Raw genomic sequence first — 21,901 nt, 5'->3', positions numbered from 1 at the left:
TAGGCTGTCGCTCTAAACAGCTATGCCCATGCTAAATTTAATAAGATGTTTTAAATAACATTTTCTTCAATACATCTGTATAGGTTTAATGAGAGTCATAAATGTTAGTCTTATAAGTATAGCTCTACAGCCATTTCAAAGTGGAGGGCACACCACTAATATAAAATTTATGAGACAAGTTATATTCTTTGAGAATGAATGGGCAGTCATAAATCTTTAAAACATAATGAAAGCATGCAGAAATGATACATTTCATCTTTAAATAATCTAGACTTAACTAGCTTTAAAAGCAGCTTTATAACACTTTACTGCTTAAATTATAATGGTTTACACTACTACATGTACCTTTTAAAATGGATAGTTTTTTTCCCCTAGAAAATGCAGCAAAAAAACAGGTGTGCGCAAGAAACTGGTGGATCACTTCTCTCACAGCTGAAAGGCCAAAGGTGCTCTTGCAAAATGAACTCAATTCTACAATCACATTCCCTTTCATCAGCATGCCAAACAATATGTGCTTCCAGACAGATGATAAGCAGCAGGATACTAGAGCTACAAACGGTTTTAACTCGAGCCCTGTCTGTGGACAAGAAGGCATCCAATTCCACCCTGGCAACATACAGATGTCTAGAAATCTGTCATCATGTCACTGGGCCCACTGCAGAACTTCACTGATGCACAGAAAACAATATTAGTGTCTCTTGTGTTAAGTCAGTTCTTGACCTCTCCAATGCGATAACTAAAGTTGTTGGCATGTCCCAGGCAAGAAAGCCAAGATGTCTTTGGGAAGTTTCTTTAAACAAAGTGGAGCTGCTGCCATTCCTCTCTGACCCTCTGACAACTTCCATAGACAAAGAGAAAGATCAACTTGAACTGTGGAAACACATACAAGCATTCAAGTTTTCCATTACTTGCCAAATGTAACCACAACTATCTATACATTCCTGTTATTTGTATAGTTCATTTTTTTATATCAGTTTATTATATATATATATATATAATTTATTTCAGTTTGTTTTTTTAAACCCGTTTCCTCCCCAATTTAGATCGCGAATAACCCGTACGTATTCTCTCCATCCCCCCAATACAAGCAACAAGTAAGGGGGGGGGCTAACACATGGGCACATGGGTCCTCTCCTTCACATGGGCAGCCAGCCACACCTCTTTTTCGAACTGCCTACGCTCCTGGAGTGATCTAAGGGGGAGAGCACCATCTATCCACCCTAGAGAGAGCAAGGCCAATTGCGCTGCCTTGAGGCCCAGGCTGCCGATGGCAAGCAGCGTGTTTGGGATACGAATCAGCGATCCTCTCATCACAGTAACAGCCCCTGGACCACCCAGGGCCCCGTTTTGTTTTAATGAGGTTTACAACTGAGGTTTTAATTGTGAAATAAAATGTTAAATAATCCATTTGTCACTGATGTATCCCTTCTAGAAGAAACATGAATTCTTAATATGACGACATGTTGCATTTTGTAATATTGCAACAGATATCACAGAAAAAAAAATATTGCTACAGAGATGGAAGCTCTATGCATAACAGACTACATGATTCATATTTCACAAATTGCTGCAGCTCTGTGCAAGACCTCTCAAGGTGGCAATAGGGACCAGCTTTTCTTATTTTATTTATATTTTAAAATACGGAGTCTGACTCAAACTTACATACTTGTAGAATGTGTAAGCAATGCACCTTGTACATCACTCATCAGTACCAGTACAGTAAGTATCAGCACAATTAGCAAACACTGCTAACAACACTGAGCTAAACAGCGCAATTCTGCATGGGAATTTACAGGCTCTCACAGCTGGTGTTTGGAGTTCTTCAGCATTTTAAATGTGGTTGACTCCAAAATGTAAAGTACACATTACAAATTCACCGCATGATGATGCATTAAAAACTATGTTTGGATAGTTTAATGTGGCATCCAGCCCCACCCTCGATCGATATTGGAGATTGGTCGTTCAAGTTGAAAGAAGATCTGTGATCGGTATCGCCCCCAAAAACACTGATCAGTCCATCACTAGTAGTTGGTCCAACTCCAAAACCCCTAGAGAGTATGATTTTTATAGTGAATATTGAGAATATCGTCGTCCAATGAAAAACATGCATCTCCAAAATGATGACTAATTTCCATTCAAAAGGGAAGAATATATACGCCTTCTCTTGTAATGTAAAATAAGAGTTTATTCAAAGTATCAATTACTTAGAATAAACTCTTATTTTACATTACAGGAGAAGGGCATTTCTATTGGTCAATTCATCTAAAATTATTAACACAGTGTACAAAGAAGCTACAGGGTTCATACGATGGAGAACAATAAAAAAACAGACATAAATGGAGATACATGTTTTTCATTGGACAGCAGCAACATGGTGTTTCTGTTTCTTTAGTCAGTTTCCTGGGACATCTTTTCCGGTGATGTCCATTAGTAGCACTGGAGAGCATGCATATTAGTGGCTTTACTATCTCTTCAGCTAGTTACCCATACCATGCTGAGAGACCATCATCTGTGAAAAAGTACAACAAATAATTCTTGTTACAGTGAAAATCAAAGGTATGCTATGTGCCTTCTGTGCGAGCCATCGCAGTGCCGTAAACCAGCCAACCAGAGCAAAGCTCATCAAAACTATTCACAAGTCCACTATAATGGAAAATCCAAAATCACATCATTGGAAATGGCTATAAAACACCACATCTGTGCATTTCTGCCCCAGACAAAATCAAATACCTTCCATTTTAACACCAAGTCATTCTACTAAACTACAAATGATACCATTGCGAAATTTTCACATTGACATCAACCGGCCTTATGAAGAAGAAGAAGAAGAAGAAGAAGAAGAAAAATAAGAAAAGCAAGAAGATGAAGAGCACAGCCAGAACTGACGGATTTAGGATAGTGAAGATGACACAGAACCAAACGCATATCCACCCACCCTCTCTCTTTAAACAGGACCGAGTAGGACTGAATTAGTATTCACAGCACTGTCACACCGTTTCATGTGCTAATCCTTGTCTGCCATGACTGGAGTTGTACGCACACACACAATTTAGCCAGCCTAGAAGTTACAGTGTAAACATAACAAAATCAGGCCTGCCTAGAGTGATCTCCATTTATTCCCTCGCCCATTCTTTCCTTCTCTTATTAAGGGCAAAATCTACCTCAGAAAAAAGAAAACACTGCAATGTCTACTGTGTATTAGCCGGTGTTGCTGCAGCTTGATTTAATAAGAAGATTTAAATAAGGGGATACAACGGATTCTTCATGCAGTAACACAGAACAGCCATTATTGGTTCTGCATATCAGTGCTGTGTAAATTCCTGAAATATTATTCTACCACATCAGTCCATCTCTCAGCTTGTAAAATACACATGTGCGACAAGGGGAGCTCAAAGCTTGATTGGTCTTTGGTGCAGTGATTACATTCTCTGCATGTAGGGGGAACTTCTTATTTTATTACAAAGTACTGTTTAATTGGATTCATTGCTGCAAAAATCAGTTTTTAAAATCTGAAACATTTAGTGCATTTTGACTACATATAAAAAATAATGCCATATATATCATGTATTGGGAAAACTCAAACGTCATCATTGTGTATTATTTTTGCCATACTGTCCACCAAACTCACACCTTCATGGTCAAGAACCATGAAATCAGCCTTGCATTTTCTTCTTCAACACAGCTGATTCAGCACCTCAAGAGCTCATTTTATTAGCTACAGATAAGACGTTCAGATCTGCTGTAGAAACTGTTGCATAAATGTAAACAGTCAAAGCAGACTATAGCAGAGCTGGCGATAAATAAAGCAAAAAATGTACCCACATTTCTGTAGAAAAAAAAGCTGCCGTCTCCAATGCTCCTAAGCAATTCTAGTGGCCTAAATGGCCTAAAGACACATTTGTTAAGTATCACTATTTGCTGCCGAGCTACAGCAGTCCCTGCAGCCTTTAAACCCAGTCTACTGTGTCCTGGCATGACCAGCATATATTATATCACGGCAAGTAAGACACTGAGGTTATCTAAAAGCTTACAAATACAGTGCATTGTTACCAAAACGGTTACTACTATAGCTAAACCCTTTATTATATAATTTTAAATTGGTATCTGAAAATGATCACTTAAATATTATCTGCATGAGGCAGATTTGGGACTTTACTAGTTCTCATTAAACATAAATGCCACACTTCTCTGTAAAGCTGATCAACAATCCCAAAATTCCTATATTGGTGCATCCTGGGGTGAAAAAACCCCCCAAAACAATAAAAAGGGGAGACCGATGTGCGTTTATGCTTCTGTGATTATTCATTTGTCATTTTTGTAAGTATTAGCTAGCATTTAAAAATACATTACCATCCATCACCATCATATGATCACAGGGTTATGATATACTAACCCACACTATTGGAAGGAATCAAAGTAAAGCAATATTGCACATAGGATTGCAAAGTAAAATAAATAAATAAATAAATAAAAAGTAGTGAAACCCAAACAGCATACCTGTTTCTCACTCAGAGCAGTGATCTTGGCCTGAAGTTCATGCAGCTGTTTCTTCAGATCAGCATTCTCAAAAGAAAAGAAAAACAGCACAAGTTAGGACCTGTGGTCTAACTGACTAGAGCTTGACAGATCTTGTATACTGCGTTAAAAAAAACTGGATGCCTGGAGCTCTTAAATCGGAATCAGAAAGAGAATTACTTTTATTCACCAGTATGTGTCATAAACATGGAATTTATCTTGACACATTTGGTGCATCCTATCACATAACTAGAAAGTAGGACACAACGATTCTGTGACAGAGAGAAAACATACACCAAGACCGCTGCACTCGGAGGAAGAACACCAAGCCATTCAGAGTATACACAGAGGATGTGCGCAACTATAACCTCAGCAAATCCAGAAGTGTAATGGTTTAATGCTGTTGTGTTTTTAATTGCTGCTTTTTGTCCCCAGTAGAATCTGTCTTGGCTGTAAGTTTTACAGATGGCCATCCCCAGGAATCTGAATAGCTCAACCACACTGGGGAGAGTGCCATTGATTTAAGTTGTTTTTAGAACTCAATCAGCACACTCCAGTCGAACTTGGGATCAGGCCATTAGGCCTGGGATCATCTGCAAACTTCATTTTAACAACCACTGGGATACAAAGAAGAGAATGGGTGGATGAGAGTGCATGGTGGGGAAACATTGGTCCAGGGACATGACCTTTTTAAACATCTACTCAAAATGATCCCCAAGATTGAGGGCATGATCAATCTGCAAGCTTGTCCACCTCACAAGCCTATCCAAGCTTTTACTGCGAGATCACTGGAATGCAAACAAAAACAAACAAAAAAAACCCACCAGGATTTGGAGGGTATTAGTTCTTATACTTATTACTGTCATAAAACGGTCACTCCTTACTGGCACCACATTCAATTGGCCTCACACCACCCAGCTCCTGCTCTGAGGTTAGATTGCACTGTAAGCAGCTCTAACTGTTTGTACTGTACTGTATGCAGAAACAGCAACCTCCTACTGAACGGTTCTGACTGTGTCAGATCAACTTGTCTTTGTTCTGCTGATGCAGGCCACGCAAAACACTGCACTCATTATTGATACCTTACAAAAAAAGGAAACTTTTAAAAGTACTGGCAGAACATACTAAACACCCAACTTACAGCCCAACGAACAAAAAAGCAATAAATACATAAGCATATTTAATTTGCTTGTTAAAATAGTTTCTGATTTCATTTTAGCATGCACAGTTTTAAAATGTCAATTATAATTACTGATTCCTAATTCATTCACTACTTTCAGACAGGGGCATGCTTAAACTCAAGAAGAGGGCACGAACACTAAACAAGTTTTCTATTTTACAAACATTTTCACATACGCCATCATGCATTTTGCTAAAGAAGGGAGTTTAAAATTTGGCTAGTGCGCCTTAATAAGGCTTAAAACGCAGTTCTGCTGTGTCCGTAACTCTACCTGAACTTTTGCTGAAATAATGAGGACTTTCCCCACTATTAGGCAGTGATAGGCAGTAGCCTTGCAAACGCTAACACTCCCATTCGCAATAGCAGCCATGTACAAACCACTGTCATCCGCACCCCCTAATGCACATTTTTTTTATGTAGTGGGAAAGCAGTAGATCAGCAGATATTAAATAAAGATGTACTGTTTGAAAGGAGAATTTTGCCACTGATATTAAATGCAATAAATAGATAATAATAAATAATAAATAATATATGCAGTTTCAAGAGAATGCTTTCTAATGTGCTTTAAAGTCTGAAACATTTAGTCTAAATCAGACGGTTACATACTCTTAAAACGACATACGGCTCATTTTATTTTCGGCCCCTGAGGTCCACTAAAACTATTTGTGTAGTTGACTGCTTCAAAACAGCCACTTCAATTTTACCAAATCTTTATCTATTAGAACAGTGGTTTCTAGCTATGGTCCTGGATCACCCTTCTGCCCTGCACATTTTTTTTTCCCACTGTGCCTTTAAGACCAATATGGAAATAAGCTCTGCTCTGACTGGATGCCCTGTATTGGGCCTCATTTAAAGCAGCCAAGGCAAAAAAAAAAAAAAAAACCAAACAAACAAAAAAAAAAACCTTATGACTTAAACATTAATAGAACTAAAGCCAAACTGCTATACGCTGAATAGCTGGAGATACTATATGTAAATGTGCTGGTTTTCATAACTACACAAAAAAGGATAAATAGCTTAGTTTCCGTGTACGGATTGGCTACTGAACAGCACATTTGAACCTTTAAAATGTTAACACCTAACTCTTTTATTATTATAATGTGCAAAACAAATTCCGTGATATAACCTTGATATGACCCTGTGAGATTAGGGTATTTACTGGCAACATAGACAGTCTTTGATTTAGGAATTTAAAAAAAGTGAAGAAACGACAAACACTCTACACACTGATTCAATGTGAAAGACCTGCTTATAATATGTGTTTACCTGGGGGTCCTGCTTCATTTGCGCAACCAGTTTCTGTAAAAAAAAAAAAAAAAAAAAAAAAAAGGGGAAGAAAAGAAACTTAGATTAACAGTGCCACACAATCTTTAACATAGAGCACCAGAGACACTCGCAGGCCAATTTCTGAACTGCAGCATGATACACCTGCCCTTTCTCACAATACTGGAATGACTATCCTAGCACTGGGCAAGCAGCCCGGAGCATGTTAAGAGACATGACTAGGTCGCTCGATTATTTTTGTTTATGTATTACTAAGTGGGAATAGTCGAATGTATATTTTTGTGAAAAAAAAAAACTGCACCTTGAACTCAATATTACCTTTAGGACGGTGCAGTGCTTCCTGCAGACCTCAAAACCAAACACAAACAACCCCATTTGATCCACCTAATCATTGACCTCAGACGTCCTTGAATGAGGCACGTTACATTTAGGTTGGAGGTGAGGTCTCCAGGAAGTCAGATCTCCAGCAGGAGGGTTGGTGACCACTGCTTTTGAGCATAATTAAAAAAAAAAAAAAATCAGGACACTTCACAACAAAGACAGATAATGTAAAAGATACTTGACATTTTCTTCTGAGAGATCTCTTCTAATGTAATAAACACGCCTGCAGTGATTTTCAAATAACTTTGTTCTGTCCACTAGCAGGCAGCAGTGAGTCAATCTACTGGCATGACTGGCAGAACCAGAATAATAGAACAGGACAAAATTGGGTGGGGTATTGAGATCCCTCTGTTCCTTATACAAAATCGACTTGACATCCCATCACGGAGACTCTACATGCTTCCCTGAATAAAAAAAGAAATTTCAGCATCTAATTGCTATGAAACACCTGTCGGTTACTACTGCCTAGCTGAAACAAACGCCCGAGACTATTTTTCAACCCCTGTACACACTGCAGTTCGAGAGCACTCTCATTAACCAAGAGCTGGTCGAGTGCACTCAGAGCAGGCAAGCTGAGAGACTGTAAACAGCCTAAGACTTGGCTACAATGTGGCAGCTCTGACAATGGAGCTGCCACAATCCTGACCTACTCTCACTCCTGATCAGCAGCTAGGCTCTTTCTCTACCTGCTGGAACATGCAGCTCATGATTATATACTAATCCAGAGGAAGAAAGTGGTTCCTTTTTCTACTACTCAGTCCATCCACAGCCCATGCAGAATGCATTGCCATGTGTGTGTTTATTTTGTTATTTCCAATGCGAATGTTTTGCTACATTTTGTGGTGTATTTTTTTTTTTCTTTTTCATCGTCCATAAGATTTCTTGCCAAATGCAAAAATTCTGAAAATCACATTGTCTGATTTTTAAAGAATTTATTTGGAAATAATGGTGGAAAATAAGTATTTGGTCACCTACAAACAAGCAAGATTTCTGGCTGTCACAGACCTGTAACTTCTTCTTTAAGAGGCTTCTCTGTCCTCCACTCATTACCTTTATTAATGGCACCTGTTTGAACTCGTTAACAGTATAAAAGACACCTGCCCACAACCTCAAACAGTCACACTCCAAACTCCACTATGGTGAAGACCAAAGAGCTGTCGAAGGACACCAGAAATACAATTGTAGACCTGCACCAGGCTGGGAAGACTGAATCTGCAATAGGCAAGCAGCTTGGAGTGAAGAAATCTACTGTGGGAGCAATAATCAGAAAATGGGAGACCTACAAGACCACTGCTAATCTCCCTCGATCAGGGGCTCCACGCAAGATCTCAGCCCGTGGGGTCAAAATGATCACAAGAACGGTGAGCAAAAATCCCAGAACCACACGGGGGGGACCTAGTGAATGACCTGCAGAAAGCTGGGACCAACGTTACAAAGGCTACTGTCAGTAACACACTACGCCGCCAGGGACTCAGATCTTGCAGTGCCAGACATGATCCCCTGCTTAAGCCAGTACATATCCGGGCGCGTCTGAAGTTTGCTAGAGAGCATTTGGATGTTCCGGAAGAGTATTGGGAGAATGTCTTATGGTCAGATGAAACCAAAGTAGAACTGTTTGGTACAAACACAACTCGTTGTGTTTGGAGGAGAGTGAATGCTGAGTTGCATCCAAAGGACACCATACCAACTGTGAAGCATGGGGGTGGCAACATCATGCTTTGGGGCTGTTTCTCTGCAAAGGGACTAGGACAACTGGTCCATGTACATGAAAGAATGAATGGGGCCATGTATTGTGAGATTTTGAGTGCAAACCTCCTTCTATCAGCAAGGGCATTGAAGATGAAACGTGGCTGGGTCTTTCAGCATGACAATGATCCCAAGCACACTGCCAGGGCAACAAAGGAGTGGCTTCGTAAGAAGCATTTCAAGGTCCTGGCGTGGCCTAGCCAGTCTCCAGATCTCAACCCCATAGAAAACCTTTGGAGGGAGTTGAAAGTCTGTGTTGCCCGCCGACAGCTCCAAAACATCACTGCTCTAGAGGAGATGGAGGAATGGGCCAACATACCAGCAACGGGGTGTGTCAACCTTGTGAAGACTTACAGAAATCGTTTGACCTTTGTCATTGCCAACAAAGGATATATAACAAAGTATTGAGATGAACTTTTGTTATTGACCATATACTTATTTTCCACCATTATTTGCAAATAAATTCTTTAAAAATCAGACAATGTGATTTTCTGATTTTCTTCCCCTCATTTTGTCTCTCATAGTCCATAGCCTCTCATCTTTTTAAGTGGGAGAACTAGCACAATTGGTGACTGACTAAATACTTTTTTCCCCCCACTGTGTATAGATAATGATATTTCTCATTATATGATGCCAAGAACCTGCAGTGCTGCTTGCACAAACAATCTTCATGGATTATACCTCCTCACAAAACGTAACAGAACATCTAGAGAAGGATGTGAAAACGTGTTGTGGACTAATAAAGTCAAAGTAAAACTTTTTATGAAAAGAATACCTTGCCAATTGTGAAGCACCGGGGGTGGGGTTGTGTTGCTGCCAGTGGCTTTGGCAATATCGCACAGGTGAAGAACAGATTTCACAAAATACCAGCAAATCCTTGATGCAAATGTTTAACCATCTATTAAAATGCAAGGGTTCACAGTATGAATTCTTAAATTCCACAACAGGCACTGCCCCTTGACTTAAATATTATAGAAACATTGTGAACAGACCTTAAGCAAGCTGAGCAGTACGGCAACTGAACAATATCTCAGAACTACAGCCCTTCTGCAAAGAAGAGAAGGAAAAACTCCTATCCAAAATAAAATTAAATACTTATAGCTAAATGTAACTTTTGCAAGCTGTGATTTCTGCCAGAAGGGGGTCACTAAGTCCTGACTCAGAAAGGTGTCATGGTATGAAAGAGTTACTGTGCTATAGGATTTGCTAAAAATATGGGTTTTATGTTTATGATTAGCTACTGAGGCTGTTTACTACTCTACTATAAAATAATAATAATAATAATAATAATAATTTAAAAAAATAATAAAAAAATAAAAAAAACACCACGAGGGGTAATTTAGCCAAGGGTGTCCAAACTATCACAACTGTGTATATACGCACGCATGCACAGATCCCAAGACTAATAAAAAGTTTTTGGGGTTTTTTTAAGTTCAGACGAGCTAATTAAAAGCTTCACTTAGAAATTAAACAGATTAAAGGCAGGTGGTGAGCAGTGTCTGAAGTATCCAACCTGATGGACTTGTATTTCCACTTTCAGGGCCTCCTGTAATGTTTGTAATTCCATCATTGATCCAGTTCGCCAGCAAGTCAGTCCCAGGAATCTTTCAGCCTGTTAGAGAAATAAGAAAAAAAGGCTTAAAAAATAGCTCAGTTACACATTTAGGGTTTATTTACACTGTTTGGGAGCCCCACTACCAAAACTAGGTGAATCACTATTTGCTACCATAAAGCTGAATTACAATGGACCTAGCGAAGCTGATTAAGAGCTTAAAGCAGCAATCTAAATGTGACCATAAAGCACCTTCTCTCGGGCATCTGCACACATAACAAGGTAACAATGAATTGCCCCCCCCTCCCCCTCCAGCCCCATTGTGAATTTGAGCAGCATCTTTTATTTTAGGAAAAGAATTCTTCTAAAGGACACTGTAAGGACAGCACACTTAAAACGACCATCTGTATCCATGAGTACTGTAACAATAAAATTCAGAACCATTTTGGGGGACTGGGGGGGTAAGCAGTCTGACAGAACCGAAAAAGAGTGAAAGGATACAGGATGTAAAAAAAAAAAAAAAAACGAGAAAGATATGGATAGACTTTTAACAGCAATATCCATTTGGCTCTGCACGGAGCATCACAATTACTCCACAGCAATGACTTGTGTGAAAGTGAGTCAGAGGCAGCCTTACAGACATTCAGTCCCATTGATTTTGGGTGTGCGAGGCACTGAGCCAAGAGAACAATTATAACTGAAGCTATTACAGGACTCACCAGCTGGCAATGAGACTGGTGTCCACTCACTCTCCAACTCCCTGTGCAAGAGGGGAAAACACACACACACACACACACACACACACACACACACACACACACACACACACACACACACACACACACACACAGTCAAGCAGAGGGAGAGAGACTCTCTGAGCCTGTGGAACAGCACAGCATTCAACTGTCGGTTCATTACTGGTTCCACCTGTGAGCGAGCAGTTCCACTACACAATAAGCAGACAGAATCTATTACTGTACCTCATCTCTTTACTCCTGAGTGTGCGCGCGCACACACAGACACACACACACACACACACACACACACAAACCTTACACTAAATTTAGAGGCCCGAGCTGGAATTGCTGCATCTACCATCCTAGTTTATTATACTGTTTCAACTCACTTACCAAAAAAAAAAAAAAACCTGCTACCAGTAAAAAGGGTAATGAAGCTTAATTAACATTTTAAATGCTGCATACTAGCAAAACAGTCAATTAAACAATAAAGAAACTCAAGTTTCTACTGGAATCAATCACCATGATCACAGATACAGATATATGAACCAATACCTGCACTTCTTTAATAAAAAAAATAATTAAACCATTCATTAAAGCACATATGTTGATTGCAGTGTATTGTGTATTCGTGCAGTCGGTTAACTTCAGTGCACAACAACAACAAAAAATACTAACACTTTCGTTTAACATTTGACATTGTTATTCGTTTTACTTATGACAGGTTACTAAAATCCTGGAAAATGAGGGAATCCTTTATTCTGTAGCTTGAAACTTCTAATCTAAACTCCATGATGACCATTTCCGATATCCGGTTTGTATATGTGTTATTGTTGTTGTAGCAACAACGATAAAGAGTCTGAACTATAAATACAGGATACAAGTAAAGGAAACTATGTAAACTATTTAGAAACCCACACAAAGGCTTGGCTGAAATCGGTCTTACTCAATTAGTCTTATTATACATCACACTGCCTATAATGACTAAACACCTGCCTAAAGAGAAAACACAAACAAACTTTTAATGAAAAAACAATGCTGCATTTCTGCACCCTAAGCAAACAGGGTACCAGACTTGGTATTGAAGAGTATTGAAAAGTGGTACTTGTAAATTGTAAGAAGTCTAAGCCTTTTAGGTGCTAAACAGAACCAGTTTTTAAAGATTCTGTAAAGACCAAGGTTTACAGGGGCAGGCAAATGTGTTTTCATCCCTTCTGAAAATTTCTGGTACTGTGAATACTTGAGCAAGTAGATGATGAATAATATTTAAAGTTTTTAACATTTTAAGCAAAACAAGTGCATTAAACTAATCCTAACCCTTTATTAGCGTGTTAGAACTATGGCTTATTTACAGCCATGGGCGCTGTTTGGGCGGGGGTGTTTAGGTTTCAGATTTTCACAGTATCTTGATGGCTGATCAGAATAAGGCAACAGCAGCAGTAGTGTTATTTGAAGTTTGTTAGTAACCCTGATTGGGATCTATTTCAGGTAAACGTCCAGTGCTTAAGGGCACTGTAAAGGGGTGGGTGGGGTTGACATTTAGGACGACTGTAAAGGCCTGTGATTGGCACAAGTGTTATTGTGAGAGTCGCGGGGCCCAGTTTAACATCTTTTCACAGGGCCCAAAATCTGACAGCCCCTTCTTCATTGTTATGAAAGGCCAACTGATGGAGATTTTAAAGCTTTATAAATAAACTGACTCCTCAAACCTACTCTCAACAATCAGCTGCTCAATTCAACAAGAGATGTAAGCTGAAGGTTTTGCCATGGTCCTCACAGTCCCTCAAACTAAACATAATAATGATAATAATCTGTGGACAACAAAAGAGCAGAGCATGCAAGACAGCCCAAGAAAATTAAAAATTCTTCAAACAAGAACTAAAACTAAAACTTTTGCTTCAGACTTGCTTTATTTTGATATTTTGAAATTGTAAAAGATGGAAACAAAAACATAAGCTTGCTAAAAAAAAGTGAATTTTCTTTAACTTAATAACATTTTTATTAAGTTAAGGATTTACAATTCCTCTAGTCTAGTCTATTTGACCCACATCCATGCACTCAATTGGTCCTTTAAGCTGTCATGGTACAGGTACATGGTATATACAGATTTATCTTTACTACAATATCCGTTCCTAACCCATTTTTAGTGAGGATGTGGGCTTTCATGGGGCCCTTCTTGTCTGCTTTTAAAACTGGCTGAAGATTATTTCGCTTTGTTCATTTGTTTTAAGTTTAAGGTGCACAAAGTGTTTTTTTTCTGACACACTTTTCACTGAACCACTTCAACTATTCACTTTCTCAGCATGAACACCCAATAAGTTTCAAATAAAGGACCTGTTGCAATGCAGATTGCACAATATTTCCAAAATAACAAAATAAGATAATACATAACCTCATAAATACTCATTTGAATACTTCATTTGTCCTTTGACAGTTATGGTTTGAGGGTAAAATAAAGGATAGTATGTGTGTTTATTTGCTCTGTAGCTACTTGTGTGCTTTTAGTATTTAGTATCACTTTAGTTAACCTGTGTGACGGCTGCCACATGAAGCCTTATTTGCAGTACTACTCCCAACCTCAAACCCTCATTTTAAAGCTTATTATTAAAAAGTATCTGTAATCCAATAACCTTTTAGTGTAATTGGACACATTTGCTTTTCATATACCATTTTTGATCACCTCAAGTCACCTCTATTGACATCTTATTTAAAATATAAAGTCTTGCCATACAGACAACTACTGCCAGCGCATCACAACTTTAACACAGCGGGTATACGTGATCGGACCGTGACGAAGTGAGTATTCAGCAACCTGTACCCAATGGCCTAGTCAACACACACACACACACATGCACAGCATATAAGACTGTTATTACAACATTACATGAAATGGGGCTTTACAAGTGTCCAACTTTGGCATGTAAAGAACACTGCTTTGATTCCCTACAGGTTATTGATTACAACACCATGAAATACAAGAAGAGCAAAAAAAGGGCTCGTTTTCAGGACGTGTCTAATAGTGTCCTACACATACCTAATGGAAGATCATCTTTCTGAGAAAGGGAAAGCCTTCGAGCAAAAACGGATTAGAACTTGAGAAGGAGCAACGTATATACACTATCCCAATACTTTCAGAGTCTTGTTTCACCTTTCCACATTTAGTTTTGCATGAAAATAAACGAGCCATTAGGAAGCTACACACACCCAGCTATTGAGGGATATCTGTGCTGCAGGACAGGGAGTAAAAGAGGGGCTCTATTTAATATAGGACTGTACAAGCTAAAAGTGTTTAATGCTGGTCACCGAGGAAGGGTTGAAAACAACAGCGGGACAAAGAGAGTGAAGTCACATCCTCAGAGATCAACATTCAGCACATGGCTCCCTCAAACTGACTGGAGGACATGCTACCATGAAAGTGCTCCAAGCCACATTTCACTCATTAATGGCTTTTATTCCACGCTACCAAACTAAACTCCGGCACAACAGAGAGGCTCCACTGACTGTATGCCTGGCACCTGCAAACGGTAGCTAATAAACACAAGGGATGCCCATCTGCGTGGCACAGTTTGCCAGCTGCTCTAACAAAACGAAAGTCACCATGCGCAGCTTCATGAGACGGCCATGTAGCTATCTACGTGCTCGGTGAAAACCGAAACTTTACCCAGCTCACCGTGAGACCGTACCTGGCCTGCAAGGTGCACACAACGAGCAAAGTTGACCGCCCGTTCATCAGGCCTACGACTGAGAGTGAAGATGCGGGACTCGGACACAGCAAGGAGGAAAAAGTGCAGTGTAGTCCAACAGGGGCCTGAGACTCACAGCCAACTACACACCACTTCAGGAGTCCGAGTAAACGGAGGAGAAAACCCCACCAACACGGTGTAAAGTTTCCGTGGAGCCTGCTCAGCAGTTAGCTATAGCTAGGATAACCCAGCCCCAGCGCTGCCTCTAGCTAGCTAACTGCTCCTCCACAAGAATCTGCTGCTTGCTGACTTCTGGACTTGGTGCAAGCTAGCTAGTAGGCACGCTAGCCAGCCGAACTACTCAACACCAAAACAGGTCTCAGAAATGCAGCAGGGGCTCCTAGAGAGTGGCCAGTCCTTTAAACAATTCGCCCCAAGTTTCAGCAACAAATCTAAAAACTAAGAAGGAAACTCGCTTAACGACTAACTAGCTTTTTTTCCCCTTACAAGCGCTCACACACACACACACTGTCTCCCTCTCTATCTATCTATCTATCTATGTCCCTCTCTCTTTCTCGCACACACTGATGTGGCATGCTAGCAGCACTTGGGTTAAATCTAGCAGGCTAACGTATTCCACATATGAGAGAGCTAACGCGGCTAGCTAACAGGCTAACACTAGCCAATTGAAACGGCAAATAACTGTTACAGCAGGCTAACTGTGCTCAGCTCGACTCCACAAGACGCGTGGCCGTGTCTAAACACCGCGACAACATTTTGCCCGCATAACCAAGATTTGTTGGCTTCTTTTCGGGGTTCTTGGCTCGTGTTCCTGCGTTGTGTTGTAAACGGAGCTGGTGGCTGCAAGTTAAAATCGGCCCCTTTGCCGTTCGTCCTCCAATGAGCTCTGCACTTAGGAATACCACTCAACTCCTAGAATAAGGAGAAATGAACGAAAACGCAGGCATCCAGACTTCCTCGTCTAGCCCAACACAACCAGATCTTGAGTGAATGAAAGCCAAAACGAGCCAATAAGCGAGCAAAGTCCCGAAAAGACGACGAGAATAAAAGTTGTAATAATAAAAAGATCCCGAGGTGCACTTACCCTGCACTACTCACTTGAGCAGTAGTCCTTCTCTCCTCACAAATTATTTAAATAAATATTTACAAAACACCCCAATATCGCGGCAAAGAATCCCCGATACCGCGCCTCGCATAACTGTACTAAAACACTCGGTTGAACTGAGTCAGACTATCCAGTCTTGCTGTTTGTTTGTTGAAATTTAATTTGTGTGTAAAAAAAGAGAGAAACTGAGATACAAAACAAGAACTCTTCTTCAATCTCATTCACCACAGCCTCAGCACGCAAATTATCAATGCGCGCAGGAAGAGGGAGACGAAGGGGCTCCGAAAACTAAGCAGACAAAAGCCTGATTTTGCTCGCCCGTGCCCCCAAACGCTTTGGGATCAACGGGGGCGATGTAAAAGTAAGAAAGGCGACTCGGATTCGCATCGAAAAGTGAAAACTAAACGTGTTTTAAAAGAGAACTATTTTTTGTGACGGTGCGGCGAATTTATTTCACTTTGCCTAGGGAACAGTGGTACTGCGTCTCCCATTGCCTAGGGAAAAACCCGGATGTAAACTCGGCGAAACTCATCTGGAGAGAGAAGTGGCGATCTAACTCGGCTCAACTCAGCGCCGAGCACAGAGAAGTAGGCGAGAGAGGCTATTATAGGTTTTATTATCACAGGGACTCAGATCAGCCCCGGCGAGAGCCTCTCCCGGTCACCATGTCGAGTCGACGTGGACCGGAGTGCCTCACTTTGTAGTAACATTACACATATTATTAAGGGGTCCTCGCACAAATGCGCCCACCCCCCACCACCACCACCCCCCGACACACGTGCATCGCTAACGCAGCGCATACGGACAGAGAGGAGAAACAATACTACTGCGGAATATGAACGCAGGCGGACGGACGGACGGCTGCATGTTATGAAAGAGCGAGAGAGAGAGAGAGAGACTCAGAGAGAGAGAAAGAGAGCGAGAGAGAGAGAGGAGGCTGCTGCTGCTGCTGCTGCTGCTCCGTTAACCAATGAAAATGTCTCAAGCCAACAGTTTTTGCTGGGCCGCCATGACATGTTTGAGACTGACCGAAATAATGGCTTTTCTGACGGGCTTTTTAACTTCACACACACACACACTTTAATGGTAGGCTGTGCAGCACGAGGAACGCCTCATTAAGCCCGGCCTTATCGCTCACCGCTTAATTCTGCTCACTAATAGTTCAGGATTACGGCCGAAAGTCCTGCTTTTCTCACCGCCTGTTAAACAAATCATACGGGAGTCCGTCTTCCTTCTGCACGGTAAACTGTGACCGGTGGCTCAGGCGAGATTAGCCCTATGATTTGTTAAGGAAATATAGCATAGAGGTTTTCTTTCTTTCTTTCTTTTTTTTTTTTTTTTTTAAACCAGCGAATCCGGAAACTAGAGGACATGATTTGTGTCGAGATGAGTCACGTCTTACAAACAAGCACCCAGAATATGATCAGTGCTCAAATAGCACAGAAATAAACCACAAAGTCAGACTTTTTGACATTTTAGCAGGACACGACCCCTTTAAAGTGTAGAAGACCTGCTTCTCCCATCTGAACCAGTATAAAGGGGCTGCAGTGGACAGATGCAGCACGTGCAGCTCAAAAGGTCAGGGGTTCTGATATTCTGATATTTAGGAAGATGTAATATTATATAGTCAGGAGAGGTTTAAGTAATTTTACTTTGTTACGAGTATTTTTGAAAGATTAGTTGTCAGTTTTATTGAGGTGAGTATTTTACCTTACGTTTTCATTTAGACCTTCACAGTACTTGCTACAAATGCCTTCCTAAAAAATAAAAAATAAAAACCCTTATATATGAATATGTACATGACATTGGGCCCTAATTTACAAATATCCTCCTGAGAATGTTCTCAAATCAGTTCTTGATTAAAGTCCAAACAGAAAGTTGACGTCAGATGAATTGATGTGTTTTTAACCACTATACTCTTATAGTGATGGATCTCGCTGTCCTCATCACCTGACAAATCCCAAATATAAAAACATTGGTCAGAATCTGTGAAAAAAGTGGGTTTTAAGAAGACATTTCGTCTGGAGAACGGTTGGTGAATAAGGCCCGTAAATGCAATTCTCCAAAAAAAAAAAAAAAAAAAAGAAGAAGAAGAGAAAAACCTGGAAGACATTGCTTTGTTGGTTTCTTATGTAGCAATTTGTAAATACATTTATTCTGCATTTTACAGATGACCTTTTCATTTGAATTGAATTGAGTTATTTCCATTTTTTAGTTAGGTCAATACAGGCTGGGCGAATGGAGGAAAAACAGAAACAAACCAAAGAAATAAAATCATTTCTGAAAAACAGAATAACTGTGACATGACATCAGAAAGCCATTATTTTCCTTATGTAGACAACTAACTTAACGTACCTAAAGAACATCTTCACTTAGTCCTGTTAAATTCTACATTAATTCTAGTATTTCAGCTACTTAAACCGATCCTTTTAGATGCTGCCCTTGTAACTCTTACAGTCAAAGACAAGTTTGAGGTTATTGTAAGATTAAGGAAATATTTAAGACATATGAATTTTAAGAACACCAAGAACATCAATAATTTGATTATTTTTAAAATAATTTAATCATTTGTTGAAGTTTTAAAACAATGCTTTTGTGATTTCTCTCTTCCTCTAGCACTAATCAGTTCAGTTCTCCTACATGTTTGTAAATTATTTTCATAATAATAACATCCGACCTAATTCACATCAGCGTGAGACAAAACTGCCCACAACTGCTGTAATTTGACTTTGTGTAGGGACACACACCAGTAAATAAAGTATACCCTAATTTATCAGTTGAAACAACATAATTGACTAGGTTTAATTAGAGATACTTTTTTTCATCACTCCCACTTTAACCATACTGTACGTTCACTCAGTTACAATTTCCCTGTCCTCACCCAGTTAAGTTAATAAGAACGGTATCAGTAGACCCATGTTGTTCTTCTCTACAGCTAATATAGTCTATATAGTCTAGTACTGAACAATATTTGAAGCATTCTGATCTCTCATTTGTGACACTGATTAACTGCCCACGCATGCTTAGATCAGTATGAAGAGAAGCTTACTGTGTAACTGATTACTGTAGCAGAATGCATGAAGTAGGGACGATGTGGAAAAACATGGCAGGCTACTCTGAGCTTATGGATGCTGGTGCTTGTAGTTGAATTTGAATTTATTCAAAAGAGACATGAGCACAGTTAACTTAACACAAAATCGCACTGCAGTCATTAAGGCACAACATAAGCAGAGCACAGGTTGTGCTCAGAACATAAGGACAGTGGCTGATACCTGATACTTCATTCTTCAGATTCATTTATTCAGCTGTAACAAGTTTCTTGTACAAGTACAGGGCTACCTGCAGGAGGACAGAGACAGCTGCTTGTGTGGTGTATGAAGAGACAGACTCTTTATTGTGGTCAGTAGAGGGAGACAGAGTACTGAGGTTTCTGTCCAGCAGTAGGCTACCAGACCTATCACATCTTCATCTTTATGAATAAAGCACCTGTCCATCCACCTGCAGAGTCTCTCTCATAAATACTGCAAAATGTATCATTATTATATACATTATTATTTGTATTAATAAACAAGCAGTTTACGGTACAGTAATGTTTCTTTAATATTTGAGGCGATTTAACTCAATATTCTACTGCATGGATGATGAAATACGCTAGACATATAATCTAGACATATACACTAGACAAACTAGACTGTAAAACATTTTAAAGGGTACTTTGCATTTTGTTGCACCAATAGAACTGGAATCTGTATTGCTATGCAGACGAGAGCTATACTGTACACTACCACAGGACATTGGACACATTCCAAAAAAAACAAGTTATGCATAATGACCATATTGTAGCTGCCACACACATGCAAAATATTCTATCTCTATTTTTGCTGTTTTGCACCTTTTGACATTATGTACATTACAGTACTTCCATTAAAAATGTAGAAGATTCTTTTCATTTTGGAGATACAAGGTTTTTGCATAAAAAATCAAATGTAGTCTATTGTTTCCAATTTTTTTAAACAGTGGTTAGGAGCCTGACAGAGTTGAGAATTATATAGAGTGCTGGGCTACTGATACAAGACCAAAGAAAATGACACAAATACCTCAAAACATTTATTATTACTGAGAAATATGAATTCTAGTTTCCAAAGAGTCTATTGTGCAAAGCAGCTCATGTTGTAAAAATAAATATATATTCTGTTTTACAGAGATTTAAATATCAGCATGTCTACATTAAGGGTCCATATGAGCTTCTTGTTGTCTTTCAAGTTTAAATTCATGCTGAATTATGCTTAATTGAGAACATCTGAAGCGAATCTAAGTTTTTGTCTGCTAGTCTGTGTAGATTTAAGGGAAAATAACTAATTGAGGAGATAAAGACAAAGACAAAAATGACAGAATGTCTATACTGAACAACAAGAGACTAAGTGGATTAAGTGTGAAAGGCTACTCAAGTCTGCTACAACAAAGCTCAAGCTTGTGAGATTTATTTACCGACAGGAGGCGCTATTGGATTGGATTTCTAAGTATATAAAACATCAGGGCCAGGGAGGGATGAAATCGCCTCACTTTGCACTGCAGCCTGAAGGCCTGAAGTATTACTTAATCATGTACTGAAATCACATTCTCATGTGACCGAGCAAAGTTCAGATAAATTTACACATTTGTACTAGATAGCAGACCTACTGCGAGGTCTCACAGATTTTTAGAGCATGACAAGAGAAACTAACCGCCACATTACAGGCCCAACATACACAGGAAACAATGACCCAAACCTGAGCCTGATGTTCGAAGATGAAAGAAGTGAACAGGGTGTCTGCTAGCCTGACCTGCACTTAATGACTTGCTATCTCTTAACAGGCAAGTTATCAAAGAGCTCTCTGTGCTCACGGTTCCTATTCCAGACAAACTGCCACCCGCTCCATATCAAAAGCTCAAAATTACATTACCCCTCTCTAATTACAGACTGTCTGTTGGGCTGTGCTTTATTGTAGCAGGCTGCATTATAAAGACACAAAGATGATGGTGTCCAGAAACTTTCCGTTCTGTGCAGTTGTTGGATATTCTCACCCAGCATTGCCCACACCGTCTTTCGTGTTGAAGTTAGGTTTATTGTCAAGTGTATGTAAAACCCTGCTGAAGGAAAACCCTTTTGTTTTCAGGTATATGGTTATTATGCTGGTTTATCTGCTCAGTCAGCATACCAGTGTACCAAACAACATGGCAGTTGCTGCAAATCATCATACCACCTTTGCTTGTTGGTGACCCAGGAGCTAGTTAGCCAGATAACCTAAACCCAAAGTTGAGAATTGTCCAGTAGTAATTTTCTTGTCTCTTCTTCAATTGACTTTATGTGTAAGTTCTTTGACCAAAAGTTACTTTTTTGGAAGATTTTGCTTCTGCGTATACTCATCATGGACACAAATGTCTTTGTAGTATTGGGCTTATAAAGATTTCATCAAACTGTTCTTTTTCTGGAGCAGAATGAGCGTACTACATATCTCTTTAACAGAAAAGACAGGTGCACAGGCCGTAATGTTTCTCTGAAATCAAAACAGGGTCAGCATTGTACATCTGGGGTCATAGATATACATAGAATATCTCTCTTAGATTATCTGTGTGCACATAAAAAGGGTTTGAGTAACAGCACTCGTTGGATTGACCAAGACACATGACAATGGGGAAAGTCCAGAGAGCTCAAAG

General features: G+C 39.7%; 1 protein-coding gene across 6 annotated transcripts in view; it reads right to left on the bottom strand.

Annotated features, from left to right (window-relative positions):
- Window positions 1–16,419, bottom strand: part of phf21ab (PHD finger protein 21Ab) — a 33,515-nt gene extending 17,096 nt beyond the window's left edge. For 4 of the 6 annotated variants that reach the window (XM_072672313.1, XM_072672308.1, XM_072672312.1 and 1 more), the window contains exons 1-5: window positions 16,184–16,419; window positions 11,378–11,418; window positions 10,620–10,718; window positions 6,962–6,994; window positions 4,498–4,563 (exon numbers count right to left, since the gene is read on the bottom strand). In XM_072672313.1, the coding sequence (XP_072528414.1) occupies window positions 4,498–4,563; window positions 6,962–6,994; window positions 10,620–10,676 (156 nt within the window). In that variant the 5' untranslated portion in view covers window positions 10,677–10,718; window positions 11,378–11,418; window positions 16,184–16,419. Of the gene's footprint in view, window positions 1–4,497; window positions 4,564–6,961; window positions 6,995–9,881; window positions 10,005–10,619; window positions 10,719–11,377; window positions 11,419–14,429; window positions 16,010–16,183 lie in introns of those variants that run through there. The other 2 variants (XM_072672309.1, XM_072672311.1) reach the window with 2 other exon arrangements.
- Between the last annotated feature and the right edge of the window lie 5,482 nt (window positions 16,420–21,901).

Source organism: Salminus brasiliensis, chromosome 2 (genome assembly GCF_030463535.1).
Source record: "Salminus brasiliensis chromosome 2, fSalBra1.hap2, whole genome shotgun sequence".
Lineage (NCBI taxonomy): Eukaryota > Metazoa > Chordata > Actinopteri > Characiformes > Bryconidae > Salminus > Salminus brasiliensis.
This window is presented reverse-complemented; position numbering and strand designations above follow the sequence as displayed.